The following is a 15,345-nucleotide window of genomic DNA, read 5'->3' on the forward strand; positions in this document are numbered from 1 at the left end:
AACTTCAAATCAAAACCGTTCTGAACCTGCCAACCTGACCTCAAAAGTTTATAAGGCCTAGAAATGCTATGAAGTGCTTAAAATGGTACTGCACTAGCAATAACTGACTGTGCTTCAGTTTTCAAATCAATTGCGTGAAACTGACTGACCGATGCAGTCAGCACCTGGAAAGATCCCCACAAGCAAGTCCTTGTGACAGACCAAGGTAGCAGAAACAACAGAGCATCTCAGAGACAAGCAAAGGGAAGGACGAAGACATGCTCACATACGATGCATCACATGGATACAAATGAGAGCAAGACGGTCTGATTTGATGGAAGGAATGAAGGGAAAGAGGGCATGAGAGGAAGATAACAGACCTTCTGTGGTAAATATTTGTTCGCCAGTGTTGGACAAAGAATTTGTAGAATCTGTCAACAGCATTTCTTTTGAAAATGCACTGGACAAAGCCAGATGGATCAGTGTTAGAAGCTGCGTCTAGGCATTACGGCTGTTTTTTTTTGTTTTTTTTTAAACAACAAGATGGCATCAGTTGTACTAAATTCTCCAAACAGGAACCAAAACCACCATGTGCATATGCGAATGCAGGAGATAAACCAGTGTTAGCAGAGCTGGATTTGAGTTCAGAACAACAGAGACCAGCTGGTCCATGTAGGTGGCTCTAAAGGGCCAGACACACCTCCACATGGGAACAATGCTGCAAGATTGTCATGGCAACACACAAGGGCGCCTTAGGAAATGCACTCTATCACAGAGCATTTTGACCAGATTCCCTTCACACAGCCCTGGCTTTCATTTTCTAATTTTCTTTTCAACCTGCACATCAGGTCTGATATTTTGTCCCTAATAATCCCCTCCCTTCTCTAAGTGGAGTTTCAGCGAAAGCGTCACCTGTTCATCAAAGACACGGCGTGCCGAAGTAACACTCGTTTGTGAAGTGAATTTCAGCATCGTTCCATTAAAAGCCTGTTGTTTAACTGTGCCGTGGGGGTGGGGATGGCGACCTTCAGCGGCCTTTATTCTTCTGTACTTCACTTAGATTTCAGCCTCGCACTCCCATCCACCTCCTCAGACCGCCATGTCTATCTGATGGTCGGTCTGTCTGCCATCTGTAAGGAGGCTTTCTGACGAGGCGGAGGGGTGAGACGCACGCCAGCACCGCAGGCTCGTCGGAGGCGAGAACAGCCAGTGTGAGAAAATGTCTGCCTGCGAGTCTTTCACAGTGCAACATAATCACAGGGGGGGGCTGGGAATTTAAGCCAACAAATTTGACCCGAATCTCAAATGACATTTTGCTTCAACAGAAGAATGTTGTTCTTGAAGCAACCGCTCTGTGATTTCACTCGGGTGGTTAGATTATACGTGATTAAGAAACTAACCCTTAATGATTAGATTTGAGATTGTGATTAGAGTATTCAAAAGGCACTCCTGATCCCACTGATTGAAGAACAACAAATATATAATCACTTTTTCCTGGCAGCATCATTAGAGTAAATATGAGTAAGAATTAAGTGTGGTCCATGTAATGCACAGATTATTGAGCCAGGGTTGGAATTTAGAAATCAACAGCTTTGAATAATGTGAAAGGAGAGAAACCAGGCTGCAGTTAGCAATTAAGGAGTGCGGTTTGAATATAAATTTAGCCACGTAAAAATATTCAACATCTCACAGTAAATGTGTTGATTTTCTTATTTTGAAAGCACACAATTTTTTAAAAGATCATCAGTAAATACTAGACTGAACAGCAAATTCAAGGTGTTGTTATCAAGATCCTAATTCAGTTTTGATTAACAGGTACCACTCTGCTTACTCTCACCTTATAGTTGTATTAGAAAATATTTGTTCACACCGTCACCTTTGAACAATTTATCTTTTGACTTTTATCTTTTGAGTCAGATTTTTTGTAACCGTGTCCAGAATTGACATTTTCTCTAAATTTCCTCCAGTCCATTAAGCCCCTGCTAAATTTCTTGTGTAGTAAATTACAATGGAAGGGAGTGAAGGTGTCTGTTGTGTTGATTGCTGCACATCAGCATCATCCCAGAGGCGTGTCTGGCCTTTAAGATCTGTACTCAGCTCTGTTTTCAAAGCCAGACCACTACTGAGCTTGTCACATCTTCACAAATGCTTTGACATTTACAACACTTGGCATAGCACTCCACGACAGAGGAGATGCACATTTTAACAGATCTGTTAGTGTCGCTTTGACAAATGTCTGAGGGGAAAAAAATGACAGCATGGCGAAGCTTACAACACACAAGGAGAATTGTAACTGTCAGTGCATGTGCTGATTACTGTCTTTAGAAAATGCACTAAAAAGGAGGACAGATTGTGTTGCAAGACAGAGACAGTCTTCTTGGATATGTAGTGAAAAGAAAAATCCATCCAAAAACACACCAGGCAGTTTCTCAGACAGGGATTTAAGCCCAGACCTGGACTATTTACTGAAAAAGTCCAAGACTCTATACTGAGAACCTGACCTGATATATAGGGTATAGCTACTGAAGATGTTCTTTGCATCCCTGCATCTATTTTTAGCTTGTGTCTTGTGGCAATTCCAATTTCTAAAGCCACAGCAACCCCGATGGACCGGCATGCAATGCAGCCACGAGACACAACAGGAGAGCAACTTTCTCTGTTTTCTAAACTGGAAAACGTTTTTATCCTGTGCTTGATCACAGGTCGGAATGTGAGATCTCATTTTTCAAACCAGACAATAAAGAAAAGTGTTCCTCTAAACGGACTCTCTAAGTAGGCATTAAAGAATGTACTGTCAAAAGGGCATGGCTACCTTCACAGTAAACCGTAAAACTGCAGGCAATCACTGACAGCAGCAGTAATAAACTAGGCAGGTTGAAGGGAAAGATATAAAAAGACAAAGTGAAATGACAACAAACATAACTGCAGGAATGAACAGAACATCACAGAATGGTCACATATAAAAGAACAGCTGAAGGGAGGAGTTTTGCTTTAACAAAAAGATTGTTGGTGGATTTTTTTTTCAAGGAAGAAAAGAAGTCTTTGTTGAAGCAAGAAACAAAACAGTGATTTTCACAGAGGCAGTGCCTGCAGTGTCCCAGTGTGCCAGATCAAAATCAGCAAGCAGGGCTGATGTTCTGCAGGCTGTGGACAAAACACACCCACCTGCTTCTAAAAGAGAAACAACTCCCAGCTTCATAATTATACATATAACCCGCCCACACAAAGTGTGGCTACCTGATGAGGAGGGAGAGTGTATGTTGCTGTAGGTGCGTCATGTCTCTATATGTGTGTGCGTTCTGCTCTTCCATGGCTGCATGTGCTAGAGAGAATACAGCATTGTATTCACAGAAACCTGGCTTCTGGCTTTTAAACAATTTGTCTTTTCTTTTTTATAAGAAAACAAAGAAAGGAAAAGATGTCATCAGAATAACAACAGTACGAACGACGACAACAAGAAACAACAATTATTCAAAAACTGCTTCTGTCGGTTACATCTAAAAATCTGGAAACGAGCCGTACTAAAAATCCTGATTCTTCTTTGTGTGTGTGTGTGTGTGTGTGTTTCTAATGTACAATCAGCTGCTTTGAAGTGGTCGGACCTGAGGTATAAATGACAACCAGATATGCAGCGTGACACAAAAAGAAACAGAATAAACCTCTCCGTGGAGAGGAGCATGGCAATCATATACATTATGGGTCTTTCTTTCCTGGTAGCCCGCAACATCACACGCCATCCTGAAACAAAATGGCGCGTCACGTGGCGTCTACTAAGTGAGGTTACAGTAGTTGCTGTTTGACATTTTTTTCTTCTTTTATCACGTTTTTGACAGTCTTTCACTCAGAAGAAAAATAAAAATCAAATAAAAACCAACCAGAAAAGCAAAAGAGAAATTGATTGGTTTACCTGAAGATGCAAAAAACAGTAAAATAAATACATATATATTCATAAGTATATAGCTTTTTTCATTTTCATCATATAAAGGTACATTTTCCTGTGTGTGGGGTGTTTTTTTTTGGAATGCAGTGTAAAAGATTTTGGATAGGATATTTTTCTTTTACAAGACAGCAGATAAAGGAAGGTTAACTTGTCCACCTGTCCCCCAATCTCCCCTCTGGGTCTCTGATTTCTCTGGGTGTGAGAAATAAAAAAAACAAAACAAAACAAAAAAAATCCCCCTGTCAAGTTTCAACCTGGAGTTATGTTACACCTAAAAACACACAGTAAATCAAAAAAAAAAAAAAAAAGAAGAAGAAAAAAACCTCAGTGAACAAAAACAGCTTGTACTTTCTCAGACCAGGGCGGGACCGACCTGACTTATCGCCTCCAGGGTGAAACCAGACGACTGAATCCCAAAATGTTTTGACTTTCAGAGGAAGAAATGAGAGGTTTTGCAGCCCTCCCACACCAACCCCATCCAGCGCTAAGAACAGGAATAGCTGTATAATCCCTGTGGGTCTTTCTTTTACCTCAATCTGTTGCTCATTATATATTTCTACAAGGTTTTGTTGTTGCAAAAAAAAAAAATACCTGAAAAGAGGTAGGGTGGCAAATATTGGTCAGTCAGACACTTGAAGCGTCTCCCTCCTCCCTTTGCAAAGAGGGAGGCGAAACAAAGAAAAGAAAAACGAACAGATAATAAAAGAAAAGAAACAGCAGAGGATACTATATTTCCCAGAGTATCGGCTATCCCTTCGCCAGGCTCCCAGGTAAGGTATACATAAAGTACGAGGCACGGAAAGGAGTCATTATTCTGAGATTGAGGTATGGCACTTGGTCTCTGCTGACCAAGTCGACATATATTTTATATACTGTATATATAGTCTATAAATTACATCTAGTACAGGTAGTTAAGTCTGCGCCATTTTCCGACTGACAAATATTGCTGCCCATCCCATTGGCTCGATCCTGAGACATTTACAGTACTGAAGGCTACTGTCGCACGCCCGCGTCAGAAAACGACTGCGTTTCCAATGCAAGCAGCGTAAAGTGTAACTAAAAGCAAAAGAATAAAAACAACAGTCTGTTAAAAATGAACTGACAGTGCCATCTTTTTTTTGCAGATCACTGTTCTGGTTTTGTAAGTTTGAAATATTCTGGCAACTACATTCATTATGTGAGTTATCTGTTAATATATATGTATATAAATAGATATATACTGTTCTCTTAAGTATATAATATAGTATGAGGTTTCTTTTAAAAACAACAGTGAGACTCAGTTGCAAGAAGGAGGACTTTTTCGGACAGGGGGAGCCGTTAACCACATGACTACAAACAATCGAAAAAAAAAAGTCAAAAGAAGTGAAATAAATATACCTTAAATGGCATGCACCTCAGTAGATACGATCAGGCTGAAAATGGGACTGAAAATTTTAAATTACTCATGTTTGTAGAAAGGAAGTTTAGCAAAATCCAAATGTACAGTCAGGATCAGATAATTTCTTGAAAGATAAAGAGAAAATATTTGTAAATGATGTAGACTATTTAAATTACACACAGACATAGTCTGGCCCTCGAGGAATCGCCCCTCTCAGGGGAATTCAGTCTAAGTGCTGTTGGAGTTTATCCATGCAAACCTGTGCATTAAGAGCCAATTACACTATTTCTACACTTTTTTTTTTAAATAGCACAGATCCATGCTTTACATGCATTACATGAAACAGGCTAACAGGCAGTGCCATGGATTTGGTTTGTTCTGTTTTTTAGAGAGAGAGGAGACACTATAAGTCATGTTTTGTTACACTGGATTCACAGCTGGCTAAGTGAGCAGCTATCATGCCTTTTATCAGAGGCGTGTTCATAAGAAGTGCTTTACTATCAACACTGGGGCTTCGATCCTGTTTTAACTATCAGATCAGCGCATTGTCCTTCGCAGTGTCCAACTTGACACGCACAACAATCTTTTAGACACTTCAAATGCTCAGCATTGTCAAAGTGTTGGACGCATTTCATGCACGATAATTCCTGGAAATACTGTTATTCCAGGGGTCTTTTCTAGAGCTTTTCCCATTGGCCATGCAAACCTTTCAATCAAAAAACCAAGGGAGCTACAAAGCTTTAGGTGGATAACCAATAACCACAGAGGGGAAAATTAAGATTGTATGCTACAGGTAGTAAATGATTCTAATTATTATCTAGTTGTGATTAATTCATAACTTAGTTTGAATTTGAGCATCTCTGGCTCAGGATTAATTGTATTGAAATCATTTTTTGTCATATATTCAGTTGGCCTGACCCCAAAATCAGCTAAAAAAAAAAAAAAACAAACAAACAAAAAAAGGTGGTGCATGCCATTTTTAAGAGAATAATCAAAGAAAAAAATAAAATAAATAAAATGTACAATACATTTTAAGGAGTGAATCATCATCATTTCATCTGAACAGAGAGGTACAATTCTCATGTTAAAAATCTCACAGACTGGGTGAGCACCAGGCAGTGTTAGGAGTGAAGAGCAACATTTACCACAGAGCAAAAAAAAAGACATGACAAACAAAAAGCTTTTGCCATCTCCTTCAGTCTTTTCCTGATGGAAAACACCAAAAGAGCATTGTTTTTTTCTTTCCACCTGTGTCCTCTGAGGGGGATATTCTTTCCCCACCTGGTAAAACGTGAGGAGAGTTTTTCTATCCCTGGTGCTTCAGCAGCAAGGGGAGGGAAAACAACGAGACGACACTACACAAAACTCAACTTGTTCAAGCTGTCGACCATTTTTTTCGTTTTTTTCGTTTTTTTAATGGTGGAGGTAATCGAGAGGGAAAAAAAAGAGTAGTTTGGGTCCAAGCTGCAGCTTTCTGAAAGTCTTCACACACTAAAGCTTTTTTCTTCCATCTCTCTGCCCTCCTCATCGCCTCCTGCCCCATATCCCCCAGAGAAGAGCTACACTACATGCATAACCTCAAACAGCTTTCTTTCTCTCTTGTTTTTTCTGTTATTTTTGAAAAGTGCTATTTTAGAAGTTTTGCGCCATGAGTTTGATCCCCAAACCCCAACGTCAGTGTTTTCTGTTCGTTATCATGATTCATTAGCAGGTCTATCTGCTATGGCGCTGCCATATTTTCTCACATGGCCCCTCCCGCAGACAAAGCATTAGTGAGAGGCGTGTCTTGTCCTCCTGTCTGTCTACTATAGGTCCAACAGGAAATGACCACATTTGAAACCCACATCATCTGTCTCAGTTACCCTGAGTTAAAAATGAGGAGAAAAGAAATCATCCAGAATCACGGATTGGCTTTTACATCATCAGTCATAATAATTTATAATATATTAAATATGCCTTTCCCTCGCCTCTATCAACTACCCCTCCCCACTGCATATTGCCCACCCACCATCCCAAAATGAACACCCCTCTATAAATGCACATTATTGTAGTAAACTGCCTTTAAATCTGACTTAGTTTAAGTTTGAGGGATAAGAATTTCATTTAAAACTCATCAGCTAAGTCGCTTCTGCTTAGTTTGATTAGAAAAGGAAAAAAAAAAACATCAGCAATGTGTTGTTTTTAGCTAAGACTAGCTAAAACTCATTTACTAAGGCTAGCTAAAGCCTTGTATAGGAGCTAGATAATAAACTGGATAGCAGCAGAGTTTCACATTCTGATCCTAAAAGGCCTTCATCCAAAAAAAGATCTCCATGAGGGCATGAGCTCACTTCGGTCACCATTTGGAGGACAACCTGAAGGCGGCTCCGGCATTCCAGGATCAGCAGTGAGACACTGATGGAGGTCCATGAGGTAGCATTCCGCCTTAAAAACAGCTGATCCATAATCAGATTACCCCTCAACTTGTCCCTTGGCAAAAAAGAGGGTATTAGAGCTTCCTGTGATCTGATTATGGATCAGCGTACGCAGGCGATGTGCACCTCTGACCCGTTGCGAGGTTGCGACTGGGCTTCAGAGACAGACCATAATAAGTGCATGATGCAAGGGCAACAATGCCGAGGTAACCTGGTCTGTAAGCGCCAGACCCAAAGTGTAGTGCAAAAGAAAGCAAAACAAATCAAATGAAAAGATAAAGATAGAGGAAAAGATGTCGATTATAGAAGTCAGTAGTGTCCACGAAACTCACAAACATGCATCCCTGAATGACTTTTGTGTCTTTTCTCATTCAAAAAGGACGGGTTAATGTTGCTTTCGTCCGCACAGAGATTAGCAGAATATCTTAAGGAGGAAAGAAAAGGTTTGCAGTTAAAGCGTCATGGCTACCTGGCAATAAGAGAATGGGTTTTGATTCAGAACCCTGGTGAGGAATATCAATGGTATGATTAAACCTTACAGTTGGCTTCAAATGTAATAGACAGTTCACTTACCAATTTTCTGCTAGTACTCCATGAGAGAGGGGAGCAGTAAAGGGACTAATTTGTCAGTTTTTTAAGGAGTTAATTTTCAACCTTCCCCTCATTTTTTTTCCCCAAATTGGAATGGTCCAAAGTCCAAACTGCATTTAAAAGCAGCAAAGGTTCAGTGTATCAAGTTCAGAAAAGAGGGGGATCAGGTTTTTGGGCTGAGGATTATCAGCATGCTTATGGAAATTTCATTAATTGTCATTTAGCTAATGTCTTTAGCTGCATTTGTTAAGCCCCTGGATATGAAAGCTAAACAAATGCTTATATAGCATCACTCAAGCAACGCTTGTTAAAAATCATCCGATTACTTGTTTATCTCCAGTTTGTTTTAAGAATCCTCCTCATATTATCCCTGCGTTTGTGCTCACCCAGATACTGCAAAGTAAATTGGCACAAATAAAGCCCCATCCGTTTTCAAATTACTTTAGTCATTTGACTGAGGTTTACATGTGTAAGTCGTTTAGTCGATTGGTTTGAAATTGTCATCAATCTCTTCTTTTACATTGTCCTTGAGCTCAGCAGCTGCCAGCGGCTGGCCGTCATCTCGTGGGTTTGCGGTGGGCGTGTTTTCCGACTCGGCTGGAAAATCCTGGCCTCCTGCTTCCATCTTCATCATCAGCTTGAGCTTCTTCTTTGGGGGGTTCTTCAGGGTACCCATGCGCTCCTTGACCTTGTACTCCAAGGTGCTGTGCGGGATCCCGTACATGTTCTGAGCCTTGGACACGCTCATCTTCCCGCTCATCACTACTGCTATGGCCTCCTCCAGGATCTCGCTGTTGTATTGGCGATAACGGCCCCTCTTCTTCCTCGGCTGCTTGGAGTTCGGGTCCCCTTCCACGTCGGAGGTGGAGTACGCTGGCCCGGAACTGGAGTGGTCCAAGTCAGAGGTCCAGTAGTCAGCTGCCCCATCCAGCAGGCTTCCAAGGCTTCCTCCGCGGCGGTTCTGCTTGGGCAGGATGGCTCTCAGCTTCCGGCTCAGGGTGTTCTCCCCATGGCCAGCACCCCCAACCCCCATGGCACCATATCCGTACAGGTCAGAGGCATGGGAATCCCAGGAGAGATCCATGCCCCGAACTTGGGGGATCTTTAGGTCGACAGGAGGTGAGTGGCCCTGGTCTCTCTTGCCCTCATTGTGGTGGTGCTGGGCCTTGGAGACCTGATTGTGGTGGTGATGGTGGAGGGAACTCTTGAAGGAGAAGGCTCCGTGGTGGTTGTGGTGGTGATTCTCTAGGAATGTAGGCAGGTCTTTGAGGTCGCTGAGGGCCCCGCTCAAAGCTCCACTGGCCTGCTTGAGCTTCAGCAGGCTATCAAGGTGAGCCTTGCTTCCCCAGTAAGAGGAAGAGCCCTTCTGGCCAAGCAAAGAGTGGGACTGCCCATGATTGAGCAAGCCAACTGACTCTAGGTTAGCCAATGAAAGAGCAGCAGGCTGGCTCAGGAGGCGATGCTTCTGGCTGAGGAGCTCTTCCTTGATTCGCAGTGAGCGGGCCATTGGGGGCTTGAAGGAGTTGGAGTTTACATAGTTCTCCCTCAGACCGTCCTGCAAGCTTCTCTGCAGCAGGCCATCCTCATCATCCACCTCTGGCAGGCCCTGTTCCACTTTGAGAGAACGTCTGGATGGAGAAACAAAGAGGGCAGTTTAGGAACACTGTCAGGGATCTTGTTATAAGACAACTGATTCTTGAAACCTGGGTTTGAGGCAAACTTTAATTTAAGATATAGTCAGTAGTGTCTTGCTCTGAATTAAATTATTAATAATTAGATTTTTTTTACTCTTTACTATCAACACATGAGAGAAAATATTGCCAAGTTATTAGAGTGTCAGTTCACCTTAATCACAAACAACATAACAAAACTACAAAGTAATTACACTTGACAGACTCGACAGTAATATCTTTTGCTAGAAACAACATTTTGAGATAAATCACAGACCTCCCTGTCAACAGCTGTCTTTGTCTTCATGTTCATGTCTTTTTGTTCTTCAGTGAAAACAATTTGCACAAGTACCACTCAAGGTAAATGGAAAAGCACAGTGTTTTGTGACTTGAGTGAATTTACATACTGCCCACACAGTACTGCTTAGTAAAACCTAGCAAATCTCAGAAATATCTTGCACATCAGCAAGCAGAACATTAGCTGGCTTACAATTTGGAAAAGAAAACGGTTGCAAACAAGTTGTTTTTCCATCCATTATTAACCGTAAAGTATTTGTTTGCAGTCACTCTGTAATCGTATTAAAACTAAAGTAGCACCAGTATGTTTCATTATGTTTTAATTTTTGATATCAGAATTAAATCTCAACAAATACAGGCTATGTAACTTAAACTAATTAAGCACAATTAAAATGGCATTAAATATATATATTAGTGTAGCTCATGTTTTAATTGTTTCCTGTATACTGACAGTCTTGTCTCAATACCACCTTCAATTTATCAACTACAACAGTACCATTTATTTATTGTTATTATTACAATTAAGAGAAATCGGTGGAAGAGGTAAGCAGACACTTATAGTATAAAGCAAATAAATTTACAATATGTCAAGTCTTTTAAGTGAATCAATAATGTAACAAGTAGAGACTGGGGAGCAATAATCAAAGTTTTATCACACTTAAGGCCTGAAAATACTCCCAAAACTGTTGAAGGAGAAGTGTAGTTGTGATTCTCTAGGACTGTGGGCAGGACTTTGAGGTCACTGAGGACTCCGTTCGGAGCTCCACTGGCCTGAATATTTGCATACACCAATAAGTGTGGATACCATGGGCATAGAGTCATTCTGTTTCTCCTGTTCCTTGAAGTTTGCTTGGGCGGTCCTCCTGTGCAGTGGCAATATTTCATAGCTTGCTGGCCTCGTGGACGAGCCTTGAACTAGTCCGCATGGCCACAATGGAGGTATGTGTACACAGTCTGATGCTGAGTCCCTCACTATATTCCAGTTCTTTCGTTTAGAAGTCACTGGTTTTTTTTTTTTATGTTTTTTCATCATTTGCTTGATATCAGATCCATGGTTAACACAAGCTTAACAGTTTTCGAAAACCTAAAATACGTCCGTAAATAACCCACTAGTGAATTTTACACCTTTATTGTGTCTTATAAAAGGCTCTTGGTAACACGTGGCTGGATGAGACTACATAGGTTGACCAAAACATTTGTTTGCCACAGATTGAGCATTTTTTTCTGCACTAATCCAAAATCCCTTTGGCTTTTTGTAGAGGGAACCAGAGCGATGCTAACTTCTGAGTTGGTCTACATCATCCCTGCAGAGCTCTCTGTTATAGCTTTAAACCAAAATTATGCTTAATTTTTTTCTGGAAAATATTTGCAGTTTTATTGTGAATTACGGGATAATTATACCTTTTCAGGCCTTAAAGGGACTGAATATGGCAGACATGGAGTGTAAAATTTAATGGTTTCACTAGTGTATTCATTACCTTACAATGAGCTATGCCTGTGAATATTCTCATTCATCCAGGTCATAGTTATCTTAAGGGATTAAATCGATCGCAACTGGACTGGTAAAATTGTCTTAGAAGACGTTTCGCCTCTCATCCGAGCAGGCTTCATCAGTTCATGCTCATCAGACTAGATAGGACAGCTCTAGTCTGATGAACAGTAGTTGGAATTCAATTATTTATCCTCTAAGAGAGGCCGCCTCCAGACCAAGAATGGTTTCACTCCCTATTGTGAGGCCTAACGACAGTCGTTTGGGTTGAGTGGGGTGAAACCCCAGTGAGCCAACAACCGTCGTTGGGGGGGTCTCACTCGTTAGTGTTCCATTCTGTTCTAACGATGGTCGTTAGGGGCACCTGGAGCCAGGTGTGGCTGGACTGTGTTGTTGGTTTTTAGAGGCTAAATTATTGAATCTTTTGGGAAGGGATGAAAGGACAGCATTGTAAGTTGGGGATAGGTGGTGTCTTAGGCCTCCCCCTCTGTTCAGGGATGGCTTCTCAACTTTGACATAGATGGCTGGTGCTTCCCTTACTCCTCTTTCAAATGAGCTGTTTGTATCTACAGAGTGTGCAGGTCCTCTTGCACGGACGCCACCATGTTGCACTGCAATGTTTCTACAGTAGCCCAGAATGAACAAACCAAACTCTGGCTCTAGATAGAGCCAAGAGTCTTCTATGTCTTTCACAAGTTTCGCACCCAACATTGGTTCTACACACTTAGAAAAGGAGAATTAGACAATGTGTAAGCTCAGCTTAACTGCCCCTAAACCCTACACACTGGTCCTTTAAATCCAAAAATAAAACAATCCGAGTCAGCATCCCTTCTTGATTGAATAGTTCACATCTGAACACATGAAAACATACACAACTTCTGAGAAAGGCTGGAGAATACAAATTAGTTTGGCCAAAACCCATGGTATGTTTCCTATGATTGTTTATATTTTTATCTATCATCTCAAATGAATTAAGTTTTATTGGATTTGATTTGGACTGAAATTCTAACATACAGCGTGTCTTCTTGCCAAGAAGCACTGGTCTGCAGGCATCTCACATTATAGTATTTCAAATTTCTGAAAACTGTCTCTGCTGCTGAAACATATGCTCACATGCTAAGTGCCTCCACTTGAACTGCTGCAGCCAATGTTCCTACTGCTAAGTAACTATAGCAACAGTGGAAAGGCTCTCAAAAAAAAAAAAAATGCTCCCTTAGCTTCATAATAACAGGAAATAGCTTGTCAACTCAGCAGATTGCACAGGGGAGAAGAAACTTGAGGGGAATGCTGTGTCTCTCCATTGGAGACACAGTCTGGTGAGCTACAGTTCAACTGACTGTGCAATGTGGGGAGTCCACAGCAGGAGCTTTAAGACAGATTACCACAGTGGGCGGTCCTGGGCGTGTTGGAAACAATACAGGGTTAACGAGAGGCTTTGGAGTCTGCACTCTAATAGAGCGTTCTGTTACAGTAAGCATGCAGTCATCAGGGAGGCTGTGCCAGACAGTAATGGTGGATCTGAGGATTCAATGTGAGCAATCATTTGTGAAAATAAAAGGAGCAAAGAAAATACACGCAGGCCTGGTGATTGTTTGAGGATCTGGGTGTATGATCGGTGTTCCCTTAACAACACTGTGCATTCTGAGGCTGGGAAGAGTTTTAAAAAGAAAGATAGCTTTATCATGTGGTCATTATTTCATTTAATTAAGTTTTGCATATTTTAAACATTTCATTTTGAAACCTTCAGTAGATTGAATGAATCACTGTACTTATTTTGGAGAAAATCAATAAGCAGTTAGAGAATGATGGGACCTCTTAAACCAAAACTAATTTTTTTTTTTCAGTCTGTAGCTCTTAAATATCTCGTGAGCAGCCTACTTAATAACAGTAAAATTATGAATTACAATAATGTTACTTGATAAAAGATTTACACAAATGTGCTAAGAGAAGAATTTTAAATTAAACGCCAGTAGCCTGTGATGCACACACAAATGTGGTGTGTGCTTTTGGGATTGTCTGGCTGTCAAAGATGAATTGGTGTTAGTGGGGGTGTTATTACAGGCTCCACCTCCTCCTGTAGTTAATATTACATGACCTGATCATTAGAGACTCCTGGTGAGGCTCTGGGCCTTGGGGCCTTTGGAGCCTTTGGAGCTTTAGGACCCTGAGGCAGGAGTCAGAGTTCTGTCCTGAGGGGATTAAGGTGCTGTTTCTAATTTTGCTTTTAGTCTTATTGTGGAAATACTCCTCCATGCCATGATTTACCTGCTGGGCCCTCGCTTGTGGTTTATTTCAGCTGGAAATATCTTGTTGTGTTAAGGGTTAAAAAAAAAAGGAAAAAGGAAAGCTTGTGTGTCTGATTAAAGGTTTAGCTGAGCATATCCCAAGAGTTTCTTCTTTTTTTTCCCCATGTCTTAGTCTGAGAACCACGTCTCTTCAACCCATTGACCCCATTAAAGGAAGGCTGTGAAACTGACAATTCCTGATCACACTGAATCAGTAACAGTGACTGCACTCTGCTTGACTTGGTGAAAACAAATATGTAAAGTTATAAAATGTCACAAATGTTTAAGTCAGTCTTCTCTCACTCTTACAAAATCCCTTTAACTGATCCAGTAATGCTTTTACAACTCAGAGTCAACCTTCAATGTGCCATTTCTCTGCTTCAACAGCAAATGTTTCATCAGGTTTATTTAGGATTAGGCATCAAGAACTGATTCCAAATAAGAATTGATTCCAAAGGAATTAATGCTTATTGATTAAATTTTACACAACTCTGCTGTGACACTGTAATCACTAGTAACTGCTAAGATCTGGGAATGTAGCTGCATCCTGACCGTCAGGTCCGGGGTAACAACAAACATTTTTAATAAAACTGTAAACAAGCAGTGTAACTTTCTGGGGTAAAACTAAGATTGACCACATTCAAAACATTGGTTCAAATCTGAAATCTAATGAAATTAAGACTCAAGAGTTGAATAGACCAGAAATACCCTTAAAGCTCCTGTTCATTACCAGGTCCACAACTGAAAATCTGTGGCTGCTGTTTCTCCTTATTTGTTTCAATGCAAAACCAGTGTGGCTTTGTTTGGTAGCTTTATATCTAGGCAACACTTCTCAAATCTCCGTTCAGAAAGTGATTGGAGGTGTATTTACTGCTGGATCAAAGAAATGCTGCCCACATGGTGGGCGCAGGTTCTCTATGCCCACATCCTCCTCCACTGCAGCCTCACCACAATCCGGCATTTGGGGCTGCTCCGTGTATCGAACCTCTACTAATCCATCTTTGACCTACAGATCAAAAGTATTCCTGGAAATGGCAACCGCGATTAGCGTCGATTTTATATTCCCTCTTGATGCAAGAACAGAGTATGATGGCTACTGATTCAAACATGACTTCAAGGCAGAATACATGTTCATCAATAAATGATTGGGCCGCAACGTAGAGGATTGTCAATAAAGGCACTGACTTCTAGATGAAAAGAGAAAAGTAGTCAAAGCCTGCGTCATGTGTTTGACACATAAGTGCCAATGAACTCTTGCTCTGGGGTTGGTGGGGGGGGTGGACGTGGGAGGAGTCTCAATTA

General features: G+C 41.1%; 1 protein-coding gene and 1 long non-coding RNA gene across 2 annotated transcripts in view; one reads left to right on the top strand and one right to left on the bottom strand.

Annotated features, from left to right (window-relative positions):
• The window catches only part of LOC146329463 (uncharacterized), a 59,898-nt gene that overhangs the window by 19,565 nt on the left and 24,988 nt on the right, over positions 1 to 15,345 (top strand). The window lies entirely within an intron of this gene.
• lcor (ligand dependent nuclear receptor corepressor) overlaps positions 7,358 to 15,345 on the bottom strand; it is a 107,885-nt gene continuing 99,897 nt past the window's right edge. Inside the window, exon 7 of the mRNA XM_084714731.1 lies at positions 7,358 to 9,930. Within this exon, the coding sequence (XP_084570857.1) occupies positions 8,781 to 9,930 (1,150 nt within the window). The 3' untranslated portion in view covers positions 7,358 to 8,780. The remainder of the gene's footprint in view (positions 9,931 to 15,345) is intronic.

This window comes from Lutjanus erythropterus, chromosome 3 (genome assembly GCF_056507025.1).
Source record: "Lutjanus erythropterus isolate fLutEry1 chromosome 3, fLutEry1.hap2, whole genome shotgun sequence".
In the NCBI taxonomy this organism is placed as follows: domain Eukaryota; kingdom Metazoa; phylum Chordata; class Actinopteri; order Lutjaniformes; family Lutjanidae; genus Lutjanus; species Lutjanus erythropterus.